The sequence below is a fragment of the Mastigoproctus giganteus genome, chromosome 7 (genome assembly GCF_048544385.1).
Source record: "Mastigoproctus giganteus isolate SK-2022 chromosome 7, ASM4854438v1, whole genome shotgun sequence".
In the NCBI taxonomy this organism is placed as follows: domain Eukaryota; kingdom Metazoa; phylum Arthropoda; class Arachnida; order Uropygi; family Thelyphonidae; genus Mastigoproctus; species Mastigoproctus giganteus.
In genome coordinates this window covers 72,447,260-72,471,594 of record NC_143581.1, presented here as the reverse complement: position 1 = coordinate 72,471,594, position 24,335 = coordinate 72,447,260, and the positions used below count along the sequence as shown (strand labels likewise).

Below are 24,335 nucleotides of genomic sequence, written 5' to 3'. Positions count from 1 at the left end.
AAAAAACCCTTCCCATTTTACTGACCCATTCATTCCAAATATTTGTCTAGTTCTGCCTTGAATTTATTTAAGCTATCAACTTTCACAACAACAACTACCCACTGGCTAAAGGCAAACTTCCACACATCTATTCTACAACTGTCTTTCCTCAGTTTTTAATCTGAGCAAGAGGAAGGATTCCATCAGCATTGAGCCTGATCAATCCATTCAAGGCCTTATACACCTCAATCAGATCACCTCGCAGGTGCCTAAGTCTCCAAAAGCTGCAATTTGCAGAACTTAAGCCTTTTTTCATAAGAGCACACTTTTGTTCCCTTCACCAGTCATGTTGCCCTTCTCTGTACTCATTCTAGCAACACTACATCCTTCCTAAAATGAGGCTTCCAGATCTGCATGCAGTACTCAAGGTGTGGCCTGACCATTGCCTTATACAAGGGGATATTCACCTCCTTAGACCAGCTTGCAAAATTACTGTATATCATCGACAAGACCCCACGACCTACTCTGGCAGCCTGTCTGCACTGCTCAGCGAACTTCATATCTCACTGCACAATTACCCCAGGTCTTTTTCATTCTCCATTTCCCCTGAGTGTAGTACCGCACAGTTGGTATGTTTCTCTTGGGTTACTGCTTCCCATATGCAGTACTTTACATTTGTCAATGTTAAACTTCAATTGCCACTTCACAGACCATTTGCCCAACTTATCTAGATCCTATTGCAGTAGCATACTGTCTTTTCTGTCATTAACAACTCTGCCAACCTTGGTATCATCTGCAAACTTGGACATTAAGCCTGATATACCTTCATCGATATCACTGATGAATCCATAAAACAACAATGGGCCTAGCATTGAACCCTGGGGAACTCCATTAATAACATAAGTCCACGAAGAGCAGTGTCCATTGATTACCACTCTCTGTCGTCTCCCATTCAACCATCCCTTTATCCATTGTAGCAACTTGCCCTTAATGCCATACCACTCCAATTTGAACAGCAGTCTTCCATGTGCAACAGTATCAAAAGCTTTCCTGAAATCCAAGTATATGATAGCAAAATTATATTTTGCATCCAGTAACTTTGTGACCACATCATAGTATCCAATTAAATTGGTCAGACAAGACTTCCCCTTAACAAACTCATCTAGACAAGACTGCAGTCTTGTCTAGATGATCCTGCAATGCTTCTCAGTGGTTCCTGCAATGCTTCTTTAACCACTGACTCAATTATTTTCCCAGGAACACAAGCTAAACTAACAGGTCTATAATTACTTGTGTCACCTTTGGACCGACCTTTGTGAACTGGGGATAGATTTGCACACCTCCAGTCCATAGGGACCTCCCCTGAGTCCAACATAATTATGTTGGACTCAGGGGAAGTCTCATAATTATGGGTAAGGGTTTGCTTACTTCCTTTGCTGCCTCCTTTAATATAATTGGATAGATCCTGTCTACCCCAGGTGCCTTCCTTATGTTTAACTTGAGCAATTTCTCCTCCACTTTGCTCTCAGTTATTATAAAATCACTTAGCTCCCTGTTAGAGTTTGATAAACATCTGGCATTCCCCTACTTGAATAACTCCTCATGTGTGAATGTAGATGCAAAATACTCATTCAGTTTGCCAGCTACCTGAGCATAATCATCAATAGTCAACCCATATATATTAAGTGGTCCAATCTTATTCATCCCCTTCTAGAGTTAATAAGTAAAGAACTCTTTGCTGTTTTTATTAGCATCCTTTGCCAAAGATTTCTCGTAATCTGCCTTCGCCTGGCTAAGCTCCTTTGTGTCTTGATTACAGACTATTTTATATGTGCCATAGGATTCTGTGTTGCCTGAAAAAATGCATTCCATGAATTTATCTTCTCTGCCACGAGTCTCATTACTTCATCTGATGTCCATTTTGGCCTAAACCTTGAAGAGTATTTCTTAGTTGGTATGAAAAGCCTAGGCATCCAAAATTTAAGTTCCTGAAGGCTTCCCATTTGGCACCTCTGTAGCCAGGTGGGCAGGAGCAGCAGTGCGTAGCACACGCTTCTTGATTAGACCGAGGTTCAAGCCCGTGACCACCAAATATGGAGGATGCGGAAAGGTCAGGGAATGACCACCGCATATCCCTGGAGCAATATTGCCTTAGTTGCTAATGCTCCTAAAAACCAAATAACAAACAACAAACAGCTTCCCATTTAGAATAAACTGTTGGTAACATCATCAGTTGATCCCACTGTAGTCACTAAATTCTGAACAGCAGAATTTGGTGACTACAGAATTTGACAGAATGTATTTAAAAATTGTCTGAGACCACTGTAGTCCCCTTTTCGAAAGCAAAAACTCTTCTCTTTACCCTTGATGGTAGTTACATCTTTAAATAAATCCCACATCGGTACACTGTGATCATTGTCACTCAGTGGTTCCTTTATCTGTAAATTCTTAATGCATGAATAATCACTGCTGATAATCAGATCAAGAGTGTTACTCCCTCTGGTTGCCACTCAAACATGTTGCTGTAGAAAACAGTCATCCAATAAATCCACAAAAGTCTTGCTAGTGTGCAAATGACCAACCCAGAAGTTCCAGTCAATATCTGGAAAGTTAAAATCACCCATTATAAGACATTCTGATTTACTGGCCTACTCTATTTCTCTGCACAATTGTTCATTATACTCATCAGAGTCTTTGGCCTATAACACCCACCTACTGCCATTTTTCCTTTTTCAGTGCTTATGTCACACTGCCTCAACATTGCATTGTCCACCAATGTGAATTAGATGCACTTCTTTAGATTTTACTGTTTCTTAACTAACAGCATAACCCCTTCTCCCTTCATACCCTGTCTGTCCTTTCTGTACACATTGTACTCCTCAAATTACAATTCTGCACTGCTTATATCTGTGTGACACCATGCCTCTGATATCTCAACAGTCTTTGATGTCTTGACCAGCATTCAAACACATCAAATTTATTAACTATAATTCTACAGGTGCAAATATACATGCACCTGTTTTACTCTTAATTACCCTAACATGTATTTACTCTTAATTACCCTAACATGTATTTACTCTTAATTACCCTAACATGTATTTACTCTTAATTACCCTAACATGTATTTACTCTTAATTACCCTAACATGTATTTACTCTTAATTACCCTAACATGTATTTACTCTTAATTACCCTAACATGTATTTACTCTTAATTACCCTAACATGTATTTACTTGTTCCACGATGACTCCCAGCAGTCCTGGAAATCCCCAGTAGCTTGCTTTCAGGCTGCTGCTAATTTAATAGAATCAGTGCAAGAATCACTTTCGCCTCTGCCTGTGGCCACTGTTAAAATTTTTAGTCTGTGAATCCCCCCAAGCTAGCAGTTTTTCAACCCACCTAACACTGCTTCGATAGCATCTGCAAATATTATTGCGCCCTGTCTATTTAAGTTTTTTTTTTTTTTTTATGTGAACCCCAAACATGACAGGTATTAGAACCTATAGTACTTAGTACCGTGCTTGGATTGGAGGTTGAGAAGACGAAAAAAGATATTTGTTGACATTGGACTTGAACTTCTGTAGATTGTAATTTTCAGGAAATACGTATGAAGGAAGGTTGTTCCAGAAAATGGCAGTTGAATGAATAAATGAGGAAGATGAAAAGTTGGTTCTGTGGGTTTGAAGTTGGACAGTAAATGGATGTTGGCTGGTGGCGGCACGTGTTCAGACTGTTTTGAAAGAGAGAGAGCGGGAATTATAGAAGCCAATTCAGAAGAACAGTGCCCATGGAAGTATCTGTAGAAGAGGCATGCAGCAGAAACAGTATGTCTATGAGGAAGCAAGTGGAGAGACTCTGTTAGAGATGAATCATTAATTAACCTAACTGCCCTCTTCTGAATGGAATCAAGAAGCCTGAGAGAGGTTTTGGGGGCACCACCCCAGATGTGGGAACAATATTCCATGGCAGGGCGGATTTGCGATTTATACAGAGTGAGCAGCTGTTTGGAAGAAAAGTAACGCCGAGAGTGAAAGAGAAAACCAAGTTTCTTAGATGCAGAGGAAGCAATATTTGTAATGTGCTTGGGCCAAGAGAGATTAGAAGTCAGGGTAATCCCCAAAAGAGATATATCATTTTGCCTAGGAATCGGAGTGTCACTAAAGATAAGCATAGGAGCAGAAGAATCCTTTTTGCGAGATACATTTGTATAAGACAGGACTGAGTTTTAGAAGGGTTGAAATCAACAAAGTTGTCTTTGCCCCACTGGAGAATTACCCGAAGATCGGCATTTACGGAATTGGTAGCAAATTTTCGAGAAGTTGAAGCTGAGTGAGTAGGACAAGGTTTCTCAAAATGGAAAGTGGAATGCAATGTGCTATCATCGGCAAAACTATGGATAGGATTTCCAGTCAATGGAAGAAGGTTATTAATATACAAGAGGAAAAGAGTGGGCAAAAGAAATGAACCTTGGGGGACACCGGCATTAGTGGAGAAGTTAGAAGACAGAGAGCCATCTACCATCACCCTCAGTGAGCGATCGGAGAGAAAACCGGATAACCAATTACTGGATAACCAATTACTAAAAACAGTTGGCAAACTATAAGATGGAAGCTTGTTTAGAATACCTTTACACCAAACATGATCAAAAGCCTTTGAGATGTCAAGAGCAACTACTTGTGTTTCACCGAACCTTTCCATTGAATTAATCCATAAATGGGTAACATAAGCCAGAATATCTCCAGTGGATTGACATTGACGGAATCCATACTGGTGATCGTTGATTAGACGGAAGGTTTCTAGGTAGTTTAAGATTTGGCGGTTAATTAATTTCTCCATTAATTTAGAAAGAGTAGAAGTAATTGCAATGGGATGATAATTGGATGGGAGGGATTTGTCACCCTTTTTAGGAACTGGCTGGATATGAGCAAATTTCCAAGTAGAAGAAAAAACACCTTTGGAATAAGAGAGTGAAAAAAGGCGGCAAAGAATAGGAGTAAGTTCAGGAGCACAGGTTTTGAGAACAAGTGGAGAAATACCATCAGGACCTGGAGCTTTCGCAGCATCCAGATTCATCAAAATCCTTCTGATATCCTTTTGATGGAAGACCACTGGAGGCATTGAATGAAGCGTGTTGGGAATCGTGGGAGGTGCTTTACGAAGATCATTAATACATGAGCTGGAAGAAAAATGGGATGCTAGCAGGTCAGATTTATCCTTGGCTGAAGTGACAACAGAACCATCTGGTTTGGACAAAGGTGGGAGCAGAGATGGGCAAAAGTTGCGGCCAATAGCTTTGGCAAGAGACCAGAATGCTTGGCTACTATTAGGGCAAGAAGCAAGTTTTCTACTCTTAGCCTGTTCAAACTCTAGTTTGGACTGATTAATAACTGCTTTACAATTGTTGCGAGCTTTGGTGTAGGCAGAAAATGAAACTGAAGAATTAGAAACAAGCCAATTACGATATGCAACATTCTTCTCTTGAACAGCCTTAGCACATTTATTGGAAAACCAAGGTTTAGATAAAGGATGAGATTTTAAAGTGGAGTTTGGGATAAGGATTCCATTCCTGCAAGAATAATTTCACTGACACGATCAGAGCAAACTTTGACATCAGAAGTTTTGAAACAGTAATCCGACCAAGGAAAAGAAGAAAAGAAGTCTCGCAGGTCATCCCATTTTACATTCTTGTAATGCCAAACAATACGAGGTTGGGAATAGCCATGATATAAAGGTTCTATTGGAGAAGAGACAATCACCAAGTTGTGACCTGAAGTGCCTAAAAATCCTCTCACTTCGACCGTGTACTTAGAAGCGTTGTTTGTGAGAAAAAGATCAAGCGTATTGGCTGTATGATTAGGATTGTCCGGTATTCTTGTAGGTAAATGAACAATCTGTGATAGGTCATTAGTAATTGCAAAAGCCTCAGCATCTCAACCTGCTGGGTCGGTGTGACTAGAAAACGGAAGCCAGCTGGAGTTGTGAACATTAAAATCACCAAGGAAAATTACCTCACTGTTAGGAAAGTTGGACTGGAGAAAGTCAAGTTGCAAAGAGAGGAAGTCAAAGAGCTCCAAGTGATTAGTGGAGTTGGGAGAACGGTAGAGACAACAGATGAATTTGACACAATGAGGTAGAGAGATTTTAAGCCGGAGAAGATCAAACAGAGGAGATTCCAAATTGCCAAGTCTCTGACAGGGAATATCAGAACGGACATATGCACAAGTACCACCTTTGAGGCAAAAGGAATCATACAGCGAATAATTTGGGCATCTGAGATGAGCAGTAGTTGAATCAACCGATAACTGAGATTCTGTCAGAAAAAGTACATGGGGTTTGGCAGACTGCAAGTGGAAATGGACATCGTTGAGATTAGAATTGAGACCACATATATTTGTGAAATGAATTAGGAAGTGCTTGGGAGGTTTAGATCTTTTCGCAGATAAGCTTGCTCTATTAGTTTGACAATTCATGGTGTATTCAATAGAAAGAAAAAAATGGGTGGGACATGCTGTATGAAGTTATGAAATTTTTGGATATGGCGTACACGTGGTAAGAATATACCAAGATCCTTGACATAACATGGCCTCGACAATGCTCCCCGCATACACACTACTCAGACTTCCTCCAGTCACTATCTGGCAGAGTAGAGGTAGCAAGATTATACACTAGCTGATCCAGAAGCCTCCTAGAGAGTTACCAATAGGTTCGGTCCGGTGTACTAACTAGCAGCCAGCCTGCGAACACCGTTTTAAAGCTGTACTCTCGAAATGTAAGGAATAATGGATCTCGTCACGACGTTCATCATAACCTCAAAAGTCATACTGCATGATGGAAGAGATAGGGAAGGGTTGACCGGAACTTAGCTCTAGAGACTAAACATGGGTTCCACCACTTCAAGCCTCCAATAAGCAAAGTAGTAGCATTTCACCGGTTGATGAGATTCATCTACCACCTAGTACTGCCTGGTAACATAGAGGGGCGGTGTTCCTGCATGTGGTGTGGGCGCCACACCTCGACCCCTGCTTATGTTGGTTCACACCTAGGTGATCACCCACCGTGTACTTGTGCATGGAGGTTATACCCAGGATTACTAACAGTCCAACCATTGTGAAGGTGCAAGCAGAGGATTTGGCTGTCAGAGACCATCTGGACTTTGCCAAAATTGGGTCCCCTTGACTTGTGTGTCACCCAAATATCAGTTCCATCAGCGCTTTAGACTCTCAGGTAGCAAGTACAACTTGTCTGGCATATCTGAGAGAATGTCTGTGACAACCTCAAGGACCAAGTGTACCCCAGCCCTGTAGAAACAGTTTCTCCTGTTAACAGTATATTATAGATCATCCTATTTTGCAATCCCAAACTACACAAAGCCGAGAATGGCCACGAGAAAAAGGTTCAATTGGAGAAGAGCCCATCACCCAAGTTGTGATCTGAGATGCCTAGAGGATTGCATACCTCGACCGTATACTTTAGAAGGGTTGTTTGTGAAAAAAAGGTCAAGGTGTTGGCTGCGTGATTAGGATAATCTGGTATTCTGGTCGGTAATTATGCAATCTGTGTGAGGTCATTAGTAATTGCAAAAGTCTCAGAATCTCAACCAGCTGCTTCTATGTAACTAGAAAACAGAAGCCAGCTGGAGTTGTGAACCTTAAAATCATCAAGAAAATTACCTCACTGTACAAAACAGCAAAGGGTTCTTTACTTATGTAAACTTTAGAAGGAAGGGGATGAATCTGATTGGTCCACTTAACATAGATGGTTCGACTCTTGATGATCCTGCTCAAGTAGCTGATAAACTGAATGAGAATTTTCATTACATTCACACATGAGGAGTTATTCAAGGAGGGGAATGCCATAAGTTTATCAAACTCTAACAGGGAGATGAGTGATTTTATAATAACTAAGAGCAAAGTGGAGGAGAAATTGTTCAAGTTAAACATAAAAAAGTCACCTGGGGCAGTGGAATCTATCCAGTTATAATGAAGGAGGCAGAAATTCACAAAGGGTGACACAAATAATTATAGACCTGTTAGTTTAACTTCTGTTACAGGGAAAATAATAGAGTCACTGGCTAAAGAGGTGAACAGGATCACCTAGACAAGAAAGCAGTAACAGCTCAGATGCTGCATGGCATCTGAACTGTTACTGTATGGGTTTGTTAAGGGGAAGTCTTGTCTGATCAATTTGATTGGATGCTACGATGTGGTCACAAAGGAACTGGATGCAAAAAATTATTTTGATATCATATACTTGGATTTCAGGAAAGCTTTTGATTCTGTTGCATATTGAAGACTGCTATACAAATTGGAGTGGTACGGCATTAGGAGCAAGTTACTGCAATGGATAAAGGGATGGTTGAGTGGGGGACTGCAGAGAGTGGTAATAAATGAACACTGCTCTACATGGACTAATGTTACTAGTGGAGTCCCCCAGGTTTCGGTGCTGGGCACATTGTTGTTTTGTGTATTTATCAATGATATTGATGAAGGTATATCAGACTTAATGTCCAAGTTTGCAGATGATACAAAGGTTGGCAGGGTTGTTAATGATAGTAAAGACAGTATGCTACTGTAACAGGATTTAGAAAAGTTAGGCAGATGGGGTGAAAAGTGGCAACTGAAGTTTAACATTCACAAATGCAAAGTACTCCATATGGGTAGCAGTAACTCAAGAAATATGTACCAATGGTGTGGTACTACACTCAGGGAGGTGGAGAATGAAAAAGACCTGGAGATAATTGTGCAGTCAGATATGAAGTTCTCTGAGCAGTGCAGATGGGTTGCCAGAGCAGGTCATGGAGTTTTTCAATGATATCTAGGAACTTTGCTAAAAGAGACAAGGGGGTGATTATCCCTTTGTATAAGGCAATGGTCAGACCACACCTTGAGTACTGTATACAGATCTGGATGCCTCATTTTAGGAAGGATGTAGAGTTGCTAGAATGAGTACAGAGAAGGGCAACAAGATTGGTGAGAGGAACAAAGGGGGTGAGCTTACAAAGAAAGGCTTAAGTTCTGCAAGTTGCAGGATCTGGAGACTAGACACCTGGTAAGGTGATCTGATTGAGGTGTGTAAGGCCTAGAATGGTTTGAACAGGTTCAGTGTTGACGGGATACTTCCGTCTGCTCAGATTAAGAACCCGAGGGGGCACAGATTCAAATTGAGGAAAGACAGTTATAGAATAAATGTGCGGAAGTTTGCCTTTAGCCAGAGGGTGGTTGATTGTTGGAACAGACTTCCATCTGTTGTTGTGGAAGTTGATAGCTCAAATAAATTTAAGGCTGAACTGGATAAACATTTGGAGTGACCGGATGAGTGAAATGGGAAGGGTTTTTTTTTGTTTTTTTTGGCTAATTCTGTATAAGCTTGCTTTCTTGCATCATATATCTTAACTAATGCTAATGTCTTTGAAAACACATTTTCTTCATTCCCATCTCAGTTCTTTCCTCAAAATTTTGGAGATGTAAGTGAATAGCAAAGGGAGTAGTACTGATAGTAGCAGCAGCAGCAAAGGAAATACTTGGAATACTGAGAGGGAAAGCAAAATGGACTATAAAAAAACTCTGAGAGGTAAACATTTCTAAGGAAACAGAACATATGTAGCATATTATATGTCTGATTAAAGTAATTTAAAATGAATAAAACCCATTTTTTTAGATAACATGAATTACTGTATGATAATTGAAACTGATAGTTTGTGAATTTACTAAAATTTCAGTATATATTTCAATTGAGATGTAATAGAGACATCATTTTAGTATTTTTGAAATAAGTGGATCAATTTTCTTTAGAAGCTGCAACTTTAGTGCCAAAGGTACAATTTTTGTTTGTTGACAAAGAATCCAGAAAACTATAATAGTTCTAAACTAGTCAGAAATAAAGTCATGAATGAGGTTGGGAAAGTTGAGCAAATCAAATTGACTTACTAGAAATCCAGTGGGCCAATGAATCACATTGGTCTACTAGATATCAATGATATAACTGTTGATGATCCTACTCAGGTTGCTGACAAGCTCAATAGGTATTTAGGTATTTTCTATTTACATTCACACACGAGGAATTTTTTAGGGAGGTGGGGATGCCAAAAGTATATCAAATTCTAACAGAGAGTTAAATAATGCTGTGATAAGTGAAAGGAAATTGGAAAAGAAACTGTTGAAGCTTAAAGGAAATAAGGTATCTAAGACAGATTAAATCTATATAATTACATTAACAGAATTAGAAAACGAGGTAGGAGCCTTTAGCCATAATTATGGGAGCATCCATAGATAGAGGGAGTGTCATTATGGAATGGAGATGTGCAAATGTATCTGCAAGTCTCAAAGATGGATCAAAGGGCAAAGTAAGTAATTACAGACCGGTAAGTGTGACTTCTGTTCCAAAGAAAATAATGGATTATTGGTTAAAGTGTTACAGTACAGCAATCACAGCATGGACTCGTTAAGGGGCAATTCTTGTCTGATTATTCTAATTGGATATTCTGATGCAGTAACAAAAGGAACTGAATGCAAAAAATAATTTTCATATCATATACTCAGATTTCAGTAAAGCTTTTGACACTGTTCTGCATTAGCATTAGCATTAGTAAAGGCACATGATGCAAGAAAGCAAACTTATATAGCATCAGCTAAAAAAAAAAAAAAAAAAAAAATCTAATTTCACCCATCCACTTGCTCCAAATGTTTGTCTAGTTCTGCCTTGAATCTATTTAATCTATCAACTTCTATAATGACAGATGAAAGTTTATTCCAGCAATCACAGATATCAAACACTACTGTACAAATTGGAGCAATGTGTTATTAAGGGAACATTACTGAGGAAAGTAATGGATAACATTACTATGGATAAAGAGATGGTTGAGTGGGAGAAGACAGAGGATAGTTATCAATGGACACTGTTCTTTGGTGACTAATGTTTTCGGTGGTTCAGCACTGGGGCCCATTGTCATTTTTAATAATTATTAATGATACTGATAATGGCATATATCAGACTTAATGTCTAAATTTGAGGATGATACAAAACTTATTAGGGTAGTTAATGGGGTAACCAAGAAGATCTGCTACTGCAACAAAATCTAGAAAATTTAGGCAGATAGACTGAGAAGTAATAATTGAAGTTTAATAGCATCTACTTAGGTTTGAGACTCTGCAATTTCCATCAAATACATCTATAGGATGATCTATCCCTCTGTCCTGTATAGCTCAGAGATCTGGGCTTCAGCAACTGTATCCATGCTCTGCAGCATTCACTCAGACAAATTAGCATTAGCATTAGCATTAGTAGAGGCATATGATGCAAGAAAGCAAGCTTATTCAGCATCAGCCAAAAAAAAAAAAAAAACCCCACAACCACTACTCCCATTTCACCCCTCCGTTCGTTCGAAATACCTGTCCAGCTGAGCCTTAAATTTGTTTAGGCTATCAACTTCAACAACAAGTGATGGAAGTCTATTCCACAAACCAACTGCCCGCTGGCTAAAGGCAAATTTCCGCACATCTATCTGACATCTGTCCTTCCTCAATTTGAATTTATGCCCTCTCAGGTGATTATTCTGAGCAAGAGGAAGAATCCCATCGGCATTGAGCATGCTCAAGCCATTCAAAGCCTTATACACCTCTATCAGATCACCTTGCCGATGCCTAGTCTCCAGACTCTGTAATTTGCAAAACTTAAGCCTTTCTTCGTAAGAGCAACCCTTTGTTCCATTCACTAATCTTGTTGCCCTTCTCTGTACTCGTTCCAGCAGCACTACATCCTTCTTGAAATGAGGCCTCCAGACTTGTATACAGTACTCAAGGTGTGGCCTGACCAATGCCTTATACAAGGGAATAATCACGTTCCTGTCCCTGCTAGAAAAATTCCTGTATATCATTGACAAGACACCATGAGCTACTCTTGCAGCTCGTCTGCACTGCTCAGAGAACTTCATATTTGCCTGCACAATTACCCCAGGTCCTTTTCATTCTCTACCACTGTCAGCGTAGTACCACAGAGTTGATACGTTGATCTGGGGTTACTGTTTCCCATATGTAGTACTTTACATTTGTCAATGTTAAACTTCATTTGCCACCTCTCAGCCCATCTACTCAACCTTTCCAGATCCTGTTGCAGCAGCATAGCATCAGTAGTGTCCTTAACAACCCTGCCAACCTTTGTATCGTCTGCAAACTTGGACATTAAGCTTGATATACCATCATCAATATCATTTATAAATACAGAAAACAACAATGGACCCAACACTGAACCCTGAGGAACTCCACTAATAACATTAGTCTACGTTGAGCAGTGTCCATTGATTACCACTCTCTGTCTTCTCCCTCTCAACCATCCCTTTATCCATAGCAGCAATTTGCCTCCAATGCCACACTGCTCCAATTTGTGCAGCAGTCTTCCATGCACAACAGTATCAAAAGCCTTTCTAAGATCCAAATATATAATATCAAAGTTATTCCCTGCATTAAGTTCTTTTGTGACTACATCATAGTATCCAATCAAATTGGTCAGACAAGACCTGCCCTTAACAAAACCATGCTGTGTCTGAGCTATAACTGAATTCTTGTCCAGATGATCCTGCAGTGCTTCTTTAACCAGTGCCTGCATTAATTTTCCTGGAACCGAAGTTAAACTAACAGGTCTATAATTACTTGTGTCAGCCTTTGATCCTCCTTCGTGAATTGGGGTTACATTTGCACATCTCCAGTCTATGGGTACCTCCCCTGAGTCCAAAGAAGCTCTCATAATTATGACTAGGGGTTTGCTTACTTCCTTTGCTGCCTCCTTTAATATAACTGGATAGATCCCATCCACCCCAGGTGCCTTTTTTACGTTTATCCTCAACAATTTCTCCTCCACTTTCCTCTCAGTTATTAGAAAATCATCTAGCTCACTGCCAATGTTTCCTTCACCTACGACATTCCCCTTCCTGAATAACTCCTCATGTGTGAATGTAGATGCAAAATACTTGTTTAGATTGTTAGCCACCTGAGCAGGATCCTCAACTGTTAAACCATCAACATCTAATGGACGAATCTGATTCATCCCTTTCCTTCTTGAGTTTAAATAGGTAAAGAACTCTTTTCTGTTTTTCTTTGCATCCTTTGCCAAGGATTTCTCATAATCTGCCTTTGCCTGCCTAATCTCCTTTGTGACTTGGTTACAGACCAACTTATATCTATCATAGGCTTCCTTGTCACCCATTAATTTGTATGTATCCCATGCATTTTTCTTCTCTGCCATATGTCTCATTAGTTCATCTGACAACCATTTAGGCCTGAACCTTGAACAATATTTCTTGGTTGGTAGCCTGGTAGCTTCCAAGATTAGTTCCTTGAATGCTTCCCAATTTTGAATTTGCTGTTGGCAACATCATCAGTTGGTCCCACTGTATAGAATTTAAATACTGTCGCAGACCATCATAGTCGCCTTTACGAAAGCAAAAACCCTTCCCATTACCTCTGATGGTAGTTACCTCCTTGAGTAAATCCCACTTCAGCACACTGTGATCACTGCCACCCAGTGGTTCCTTTATCTGCAGATTCTTAATGCATGAAGAATCACTACTGATAATCAGATCAAGAGTATTACTCCCTCTAGTTGCCTCCCGAACATGCTGGTGTAGAAAACAATCATCCAATAAATCCACAAAAGCCTTGCTAGTGTGTGAGTGACCAAACCACAAATTCCAGTCAATATCTGGGAAATTAAAATCCCCCATTATACGACTCTCTGATTTACTGGCCCATTCTATTTCCCTGTACAGTATCTTATTATACTCATCAGAGTCATTAGGCCTATAGCACACTCCTACTCTCAATTTTGATTTACCTATGCTTATGTCACAGAAAACTGACTCGACACTGCCCTGTCCATCGATGTCGACTGGCTTCACTTCCTTGGATTTTATGTGTTTTTTAACTAATAGCATAACCCCTCCTCCCTTCCTATCCTGTCTATCCTTTCTGTAGATATTGTACTCCCCAAATTACAGTTCTGCATTCCTTATATCTGTGTGACACCACGTCTCTGATATCCCAACAATATCTGCCTTTGATGTTTTGAGCAATACCTCAAATTCATCAAATTTATTTACTCAACTCCTAGCATTGGTGTACACGCAAGTATACATGCACCTGTTTCTATTCTTAGCTACCCTAACACAACCCATGTGTTTACTTGTACCCCAATGACTCCCAGCAGTCTTTGAAATATCCTGCATCTTGTTTTTCAGGCTTCTGCTCATAGCAATAGAAGCAGTGCAAGAATCTCTTTCACCTCTGCCAGTGGCTACTGTTAATCTATTAGTCTTTGTCTCCCCCCAAGCTAGCAGTTTTCCGACCCACCTAACACTGCCTCGATAGCATCAGCAAATATTCTTGCACCCTTTCTATTTAAGTGTATCCGATCCCTGTAGAAGCAATCTCTCCTGTTAACAAGTACAGTCCAGGCTGAAAAAAATTCTACCCCTTGAGCCTTGCACAATCTTTCCAGGGCCGAATCGATCGACAAGGCACTCATCATATACTACCTCCTATCGTGTCTGGGCAGAATTGCAGACACTTTCAAATTCAACCCTACTTCACGGCTTTTTTTCAACAGTGACCTGTACTTGTTAAGTAATTCTGCTGGTCTCCTACTCTTAATATCATTAGTGCCAACGTGTACAACTATATCACCTTTTGTGCCCTTAAAAGATGATATCCGCTCTACAACGTCATCAACCTTTGCCCCTGACAGACATACCCTGGTCCTGTTCCACCTATCCTTTTTACAAAGCATGTTCCCCGTTTCCCTGACAATAGAGTCACCAACAACTACTAGTTCCTGTGGGACCAGCGCATTCCGCCTTGGGGGCTGCCTCTGTGTTGCAAGATGACCAAGTGCAAGCTCTGGCGTTGATGTGGGCAGCTGAGAGCTTGATGGGCCCCTCAATTTATTTCCTTCGAGGGCATCCACTCTGTCCTTCAAGGTCTCATATAGGCCCATAACAACGCTGAGTTGTCGCCTAATTTCCTTGCACTCCTTGCATCGTGCACACACAAAGCCATCCCCCATGGCAGTATCATGTCCCGTACCCGATTGCTCCGCAAACATCAAGCAAACAGTGCATCTTAAAAGGCTGTGATTCAGAGGGCAACTGCCCCCCTCAGTTCTCCCCTGAGCCCCATTAGCTTGAGCCTTTTGCTTTGCTGCTCTGGTCTGAGTCATGATTTCGATTTAATGTCAATAAAATTACAATTTCAGAACAAAATTAAAACCTTAAACTTGTATCCTAACACATATAATGCTATATTTATTTTTCAGTATCAAGTGTTATCTACGAGTTCCCTTTATATAACTTCCGTATCAAGTATGTATTAATTATTTGTTACGTTTGTACTCTAAGTCGTTATATATATATATATAGTTAAAAGTACAATTTAATTGACAACGAAGTTCAACAAGATTAATAGATTTACTGATTAATTGACAATATTATATTATGCACTATACTATACAAAGCTAATGCTACCGAATTCCGGATATGCTGTATCGTGTTACAATGGCGGCAATTACGAACGGCACTTCTACAGACTCTTAAGTATTGATTAACTTTCAAATCTCACTGTCTGAATTTAGAATAAACTAAGGATCCTGACTAGATCTATAGCTACTTATAGATAATAATTTGATATAACAATTGGTTAATAAATCGGCTAAATACGGTTAAAAACCTCTCGTTCAACGGAGCTGCAATTTGTAACACGTGGATTTGATACCGTTACCGATACTTTGGATAATCTTGGAGATAATCTTGGATAATCTTTGGAAAATATTGGATAATCAGGTGGCTTGCAAGCAAACACAACTCACAAATGATATCCATACTACTGCCATTACAGCAGCCCTCAATTAAACAATTATGAAAGCAAATGTTGAAGAAAGAAGACTGACTATCACCATAAAACTGATTACATACTACATTGGCTCTCCTACTTTTCTGGGACAGTTGCTATTGGAGAATCCTACTTAAAACCCTCATAGCCTTCCCTCTCTTTGCAAGAACTATAATAGGTGTGATTTAGCTGACTAATTCGGCGCCTCCATAGCCAGGTGGGAAGGAGCAGCAGTGCATAGCACACGCTTCTTGATTAGACCGGGGTTCGAGCCCATCACCACCAAATATGGAGGATGCGGAAAGGTCAGGGAATGACCACCGCATATACCGGAGCAATATGGCCTTAGTTGCTAATGTTCCAAATAACAAAAACAAACAAGCTGACTAATTCATTCTCACCAGCAGGCTTCACACTGTCCAAAACCTAGATGCAGATCTCAATTTATATGTAACAAAAAGTACAAAAGAGATGCCATTGCAAGATTAACATTATAGGACAGAAGATTTATGCCACAAAGATATCACAGGAAGTCCAGTTGAAAAGCGTTCATTATCTATTTCCTGTTTCTAAATTTCTATCATTTGATCTTACTTTATACTAATAATTATCATAATAATTAATCTATTAATTGTCGATCTCTAATTTATATAATATTTTGACAAATTACACTAGAAGCCTAGAGACTCTGGATTTCAATGTGAGCCCTGTAGCCTTAATTCAGCTTCTGGCTACCATGGCGACTTACCATGGAGGGTCACATTATTGCAATGCAATAACGATTTGGATTTTAATTTCATATCGTTCAGTGCAAGGTAATGCATACAGCTATAATACAGCCATAATTCCAGAATAACTTACCAACTGTCAAGGAGCAAAAAAGCCCTGGGGATAACTGTGCAGTCAGACATGGTCCTCTAAGCAGTTAGGGCTGATAGAATAACTCATGGAGTTTTTCAATGATATATGGGAATTTTAATACTAGGAAAAACTTTCTAAAATGAGGTGATTATACCATTGTATAAGGCAGCAATAGTTAGCCCAATTCTTGAATACCGCATAAAAGTCTGGGAGCCTCATTTTAGAAAATGATATGGATCTGTTGAAACAGGTGCAGAGAAGAGTAACAAGATTAGTCAGGAATATAAAAGAGTGGTCTGATCTTACTACAGAACACTTCAGTTCTACAAATTACAGCATCTACAAACTAGGAACTTTCAATGGGATCTCAATGAGGTATTTAAGGTTTTGAATGGATTGAATAAACTAAATGTTGATGGCATCCTTACTCTATCAGATAACACACAAGGGGGCATAAATTTAAATTGGGGAAGGATGATTGCAGGATACATATATGTAGAAACTTTCTTTTAGCTAGTGGGTAGTTGATTAAACTTTTCTCTGGTGTGGAAATGTGTAATTTTAATTAATTTAAGGAAGAACTAGAGAAATTATTAGAGGGGATGGACAAGTGATTTTTTTTTTTCTGATACTGTGTAAGCTTGCCCTTGTGATACTGTGTAAGCTCACCACTACTAATACTAACAAATAATTATGTTGCAATATACCCATCCCAAACACACAAAGCCAGGGATTTCTTTAACAATTAACTCCATTATTTCCAGTTTTTTTTTTTTTTTTTTTTTCAGGGACAACTATGGTCATCTGATCTACATATTCCTATGCTCATTTCTTGTTTTCCCACTGCTTGTGTCACACAGCCTGACTTAAGAATTATACTGGTGATCCATACTGCTTTCTCATTTTGTCCCTCTAACATGCTGATATAGAAAACAGTCATCCAGAAATGTTCCATTAATGTGTGAATAACCAATGCACAAGTTACACTCAATATCTGGAAAGTTAAAATTCCTCATGACTGGACATTCCAATTTGTTTGCTCTCTATCTCTCTCTCTCTCTATTTGCCTTTGCACCTATTCATCATATTCACCATGATCATTTGGCTTATAACATACTCTTATTTTTGTTTTCCCAGTAGTTATGTCACATCGGCCCGAACAACTTTACACTTGCAACTTATGTCATTTGGGCATACTTCTTAGAATCTATGTATCACTTAACCAAGAAGTTGCTTGAGCAAAAGATTTTTCAAAGGTAGTTATTATATCTTCTTACTCCTGCATTTTTTAACATGAGACCTTTTTAGAATTCTAAGGTTGTTTAACAGTTAAAACTGAAGGCACTACCTACCTCTTAGTTTTCAAATCTAACAAGGATTCCTTGATATATGAGATTTTTCCAATATTAATGGAGAAGGCACTCAAAAGATTTATTAACTGGCATAACATTTGAATCATATAACGCTTGAAGAGTCATTAGTATAAAAATCAAACACCAGATAGAAATCAGACTAAACGTACTGAATTTCTTGTAAATACTCATGTGCTATTTTGAATAATGCGCTTAATAACAATACCTCTATTACAAACATATGTGACTGTAATAAATAAGAATAAACCTAATAAAATATAATAAACTAAAAAGTGAGATAGCAAAAAAAAGAGCCATTAATATCAACTAGCACTGATGATATTAAATGACATATTAAAATACAGCATACTTCAGACACATACTATTGTTTTTAATAGTATGTGCCAAGAGCATTAATCCAACCCCCTCTCCCCTTTCCATGTACTCACCACATTCAAATTATTCAGTATCTCCCCATGTCTGAGTGGTACCATGTGTCCAATAGCTCTATAACATCTGCATTTGATGACTTAACCAACATTTCAAATTCATCAAATTTATTCATTGTGTCCCTAGTATTGGTGTACAAGCGAGTATATGTGCCTGTTTTTGCCATTATTAACTCTAATACAGACATTATTTACATTTGCTTGTCCCATGAGGATTCTCAGCAAGCCCTGTAATCCCTAACAACATGATTTCCAAACCATCGTACATTCTAATAGAAGCATTGCATGAATCAATTTAGCCTCTGCTTACAACTGCCATTGAATCTATTAGTCAGTGTATCCCTCAAACTTGCAGTTTTCCAAACCATCTAACACTGCCTGAATAGCATTAACAAATATTCTTGCACCTCTTCTATTTATGCATCCAATTGCTGTAAAAATAAAGCTATCTGTTTGCTAACAAGTATAGGATATGCTAAGAAAAATTCTACCCCATGAATCTTACATAATCCCAGGAACAATTTGATTGATAAGGCTCTCATCATGTACTTCTTCCTATCATGACTGGAAACTATTAGGTACACACTATTAGGTAAAATTACAGACACTTCCAAATTTAGTCTTTGCTGCACCCTGTGAATTAATTCCTCTGATTTCCAACATTTAATATTATTTGTGCCAACATGTGACCTTAAGAGGGTAGAAACCACAAATTATTATTCATGCATATGACAAAAATAGAGCAAAACAATAATTCAAAGCACATTTCAAAATTAGTAGTCAGGTGAAATGTAAACTCCAATATCAATAAAGAATGACGGGATTTCATTCTACTGTGAACAGCTTCTAAGTTCAGTTATAATTTTTAAAAAATAGTTTTAATAGAAATGAAGACACCACTACCCTTTTTACACTTCTTATGCATCACACAATTCTTGAATTAATATAAAAATCAAATACCAAGTAGAAATCAGGCTAAACATGTTAAGTGCAGTGGTACCAGATCTCTTGTACGCAATTGAGGATGAAATGGTAAAATAAGATATGATATTTTGAATAATAAAATTTTGATGTTCCTGTGAGATCCATGATTCTGGAAGAACCATTAGTTATTATTATGTCTAGATTATTATGTTTATTCCTTATACTTCTAATCTTCCACAGAATTAAAGCACTGTTTGTAGGACTTTTAGCTATGGAAAGCAAAGAGGAATAATGCCAAATTTGTTTATGAGATTGAGGCATAAAACTTGCTCTAACAGCCTATGAATCTTATTATTTAGAGCAACAGTAGCTGTTGTGCTTCGGGTATAATACTAATGCAAATATGATTAGAAAACTGTCATCAGTTGTTTGACGGGCCAAAAAAATCATTAGGAGAGGAATGACTTTTAAAGTTGCTTGAGCAAAAGATTTTTCAAAGGTAGTTATTATATCTTCTTACTCCTGCATTTTTTAACATGAGACCTTTTTAGAATTCTAATGTTGTTTAACGGTTAAAACTGAAGGAGCTACCAACCTCTTAGTTTTCAAATCTAACAAGGATTCCTTGATATATGAGATTTTTGTCTTATCCGATATTGATGGAAAAGGCACTCAAAAGATTTATTAACTGGCATAACATTTGAATCACATAATGCTTGAAGTGTCATTAGTATAAAAGTCAAACACCAGGTAGAAATCAGATTAAATGTGTTAGGTACAGCGATACTGAATTTCTTGTAAATACTCATGTGCTATTTTGAACAATGTGCTTAATAACAATACCTCTATTATGAACATATGTGACCGTAATAAATAAGAATAAACCTAATAAAATATAACAAACTAAAAAGTGAGATAGCAAAAAAAAAAAAAAGAGCCATTAATATCAAACTAGCACTGATGATATTAAATGAAATATTAAAATACAGCATACTTAGGCACATACTATTGTTTTTAATAAAGCAAAAGTAATAATTACATAAATACTTATGTGTTTCATGTTTATCAATTAGAACATTTTGACCAATGAAGCCTTGCTGATGTGTATGTTGGAAATTTGATCCACAGTTAACCATGTGAGCGAAGATAACAATTAAAAATTTATTATGTACTGACCTTTATTGTACATATTCCAGCTAACTTCAGCTTCTTAATATCAGCAACATTCTGAAAACATAGTTATAAAACTGTTTAAATAACAAAAGCTTAAAAAAAATTAACTTTATGCAAAAATCTCTGATTAATAATGATACTATACACTGAAAGGACAGAATTCACAGAATACCTGGTTCCTGGGCAACCGACACTGTCACCCCTCTTGCTAGTGGATGAATCCACTGCTCTTGGCAGGTATATAGGTAAGCTGCATCACTGCATTCACATAGACTGTAATTCGAAGTCAGTATTGGTAAATGTCGTGAGTTACCTGATGTTGAAAGAGGGGATGATAGTGGGTGCCTGATGCATGAGTCACTCTATCACGGAGGTGGTACAAAAATTATACCACCTCCCCATTTGACAGTATCGAGAGTGTATCGGGAATATGCCATTTCCGGAATAACATTCTCATCGTGGACAGCACTGCGGGTGGAGAAAGGTGGTGGATGAACGTGGCTGTCGAAGTCTGTCTTGCATTGTTTCAGCCAACCAGAGAGCGACACAGGCACAAATCATGGCTGACTTCAACAAGGCAGGTGCCAGCATCTCCACCAAGGCCATCATCAGCCCCAATAGGTTATGGGAGCAGCCGAACCATAAGAGTCCCATTGCTAACGCCACGACACAGGACTCTATGCCTCAACTGGGCAAAAGAACATCAGCACTGGACCTTGGATGATTGAAGACTGGTCTTCTGGTCCGATGAGTCCCATTTCCAGTTATTTTGAGAGGATAGGAGGGAGCATATCTGGCGGAAACCACACAAAGCTATGCACCCATCATGTCAAGAAGGAACTGTTCTGGCAGGTGAATGGTCTGGAGCATGTTCAACTGGCACATGTTGGGACCTCTGATACATCTAGATGCATCTCTGAATGGTCCAGGTTATGTGTCCATCCTTGCAGACCATCTGCATCCCTTTACGGTCATCATGCATCCACAGGGAAATGGACTTTTCCGGCAGGACATGCGCCTCCCTACAGAGCTGTAGTGACTAGAACATGGTTTGAAGAGCATTCCATAGATTTTACCACCATGGAATGGCCTCCCTCTTCACCAAACATGAATCCAGTGGAGCATCTTTGGGATGCCATGGAAAGATCCATTCGAGCTTGGATCTCGACCTCTACCCAGGAATGTGATGGAATTATAGACAGCAGTGCAGCAAGCGTGGAGGGAAATACCTGTGGAAAGCTCTTGTGAACTAGTGGACTCAATGCCTCACCATGTGACCCCTTATCCTGGCAAACGGTGGGCCTAATTGTTACTAGGTAGGTATCCCATGATTTCTGCCCACTCAGTGTCCTTATATATTGAGAGTAATCTGAGCAGCTATCATAATAGTATTCTTAATAAATCAGATATTTTCATGCAGAGTAGCACAACTTATTCTAAGACAACTTTCCTGCACCTAGTGATATACTGTTCAACACATGGATTAAAAAACTTAATAATTATATTGAGAAAGGAATTATTTTACTCACAATGCCATGATTCTGTAATATGTCTACATCTTGAAAGAATGTTTCCTATAAACAAATATAATATAATTATGCTTTTAAAAGACAAGATTATTCCCTTCAAGTTTGAAGCAATACAACTGCTAAATTTAAATCAATAAAAAATGTTCATAGCAATAATAATAATCATGATAATTCAAAACTAAATTCATCCCATGCACACACTCGCACAAACATACACAATACAATGAAAAATTACTTTTAGTTTTTGGTTCATAGTGTTTTTTTTTATAAGTTACATTTTTCTGTCAAGCTAATTTTTTGGCAAATTTATGTTATATAGTTATTAGCCTTAACAGTTAATGCCTTAATTTCATTCGGAACCCGTATGTAAACTGCTCATTTATATTTTGGATAAGGAACATCTACTAAATATAATCAAAATACATTTTGATAACCTTACATTTTGTTTGGATGATGAATGATTATTGTACATGGGTATGTAAAATGACAGCAGGCAAAGATGCAAAATAGGAAAACTACATTTATTTTAAAAAAATACTGTTTGGTCTTTATTTATGGTCCAAGCAAGGCATTGATCTCGTGCAGTATTGTGTTCCTGAAAATCCTGGAATTGCATGGAAAGACTGAAGAAAGAATCCTGATTAACCAGGTGGTAATCTTGTACTGAGGGTCCTTGCTGCTGGTAATGGAATATCTGCTTTGGCTTTAGATTGGTAAGTTCAACTTAAGAAATGTTGTATGATTGTTCTGTGAGAAAAGATTTTTTCTTTGCAACCTGCAGGCTGAATTCTCTTCACTTTGGAGTATGTGGAAGTATATGCAAGTGCAATGTATAATAACAGTCAATAATAGTGATATGTATAATAGTCAATATTTTGTAGTGAAAATACTGACTATTATATTATTATAATATACATTCAGTAATCACTGAATTAAGACCATCTACCTAATACGGTATTGGGCCACTATTCCCATGGATAACATCTGTTATGTGCCTATTCATTGACTCCACTAGATGTCTGAAGATGTCCGTATGGATCTACAACCACACTGCTTGCAAGGCTTTCCACTGTTGAATTGATGACAAGTGTGTGTCCATAGGCCTCAGTCCCTTCCTAAACATCCTGCAGGTATTCAGTAGTAGTAGTAGTAGTAGCAGCACCAGCAGTAATGGCAAATGATACAAGAAAGAAAGCTTATACAGCAACCAAAAAAACACCTACAAAGTTCACCCATACACACCCACCAAGAATTGGTCTACTTTTTCCAATCCACTTCCACAACAATACATCGGCGCCTGTTCAACAATCAACCCATCTGCTGGAAAAAGCAAGTTTCCGCACATATATCTTGAAACTATACATTAGCATTGGTAGAGGCACATGATGCAAGAAAGCAAGCTTATACAGCATCAGCCAAAAAAAAAAAAAAAAACCCTTCCCATTTCACTGATCCATTCATTCTAAATGTTTGTCTAGTTCTGCCTTGAATTTATTTAAGCTATGAACTCCCACAACAACATATGGAAGTTTGTTCCAGAAATCAACTACCCGCTGACTAAAGGCAAACTTCCACACATCTATTCTACAACTGTCTTTCCTCAGTTTGAATCTACGCACCCTCAGGTTTGTAATCTGAGCAAGAGTAAGAATCCCATCAGCATTGAGCCTGCTCAATCCATTCAAGACCTTATACACCTCAACCAGATCACCTCCCAGGTGCCTAGTCTCAAGAAGATACAATTTTTTGCAGAACTTAAGCCTTTCTTCATAAGAGCACCCCTTTGTTCCCTTCACCAGTCTTGTTGTCCTTCTCTGTACTGATTCTAGCAACTCTACATCCTTCCTAAAATGAGGCTTCCAGACCTGTATGCAGTAATAAATAAATAAATTTTCTGCTTATACTCTGGGACGACCAAATGGTCAGAGGAGTTTTACAAGATACACAGAATACAAGAAACAGCACCATATTCAGCAGTCACGGGCTTGAACCCCGGTCACTCAAGGCACATGTACTTATGCACCTGCGCGCCTGACCACTAGGCTACGGCAGCCTACAGTACTCAAGGTGCAGCCTGACCACTGCCTTATACAAGAGGATAATCACCTCCTTTATCGCTGCTTGCAAAATTTCTGTATATCATTGACAAGACCCCATCACCTACTCTGGCAGCCTGTCTGCACTGTTCAAAAACTT

At 38.6% G+C, this 24,335-nt stretch overlaps 1 protein-coding gene across 1 annotated transcript in view; it reads right to left on the bottom strand.

Moving 5' to 3' along the window:
- The window catches only part of LOC150082989 (meiotic recombination protein DMC1 homolog), a 242,351-nt gene that overhangs the window by 193,614 nt on the left and 24,402 nt on the right, over nucleotides 1–24,335 (bottom strand). The window contains exons 2-3 of the mRNA XM_090378343.1: nucleotides 22,140–22,184; nucleotides 20,614–20,664 (exon numbers count right to left, since the gene is read on the bottom strand). Coding sequence (XP_090234469.1) covers nucleotides 20,614–20,664; nucleotides 22,140–22,184 — 96 coding nt within the window. The remainder of the gene's footprint in view (nucleotides 1–20,613; nucleotides 20,665–22,139; nucleotides 22,185–24,335) is intronic.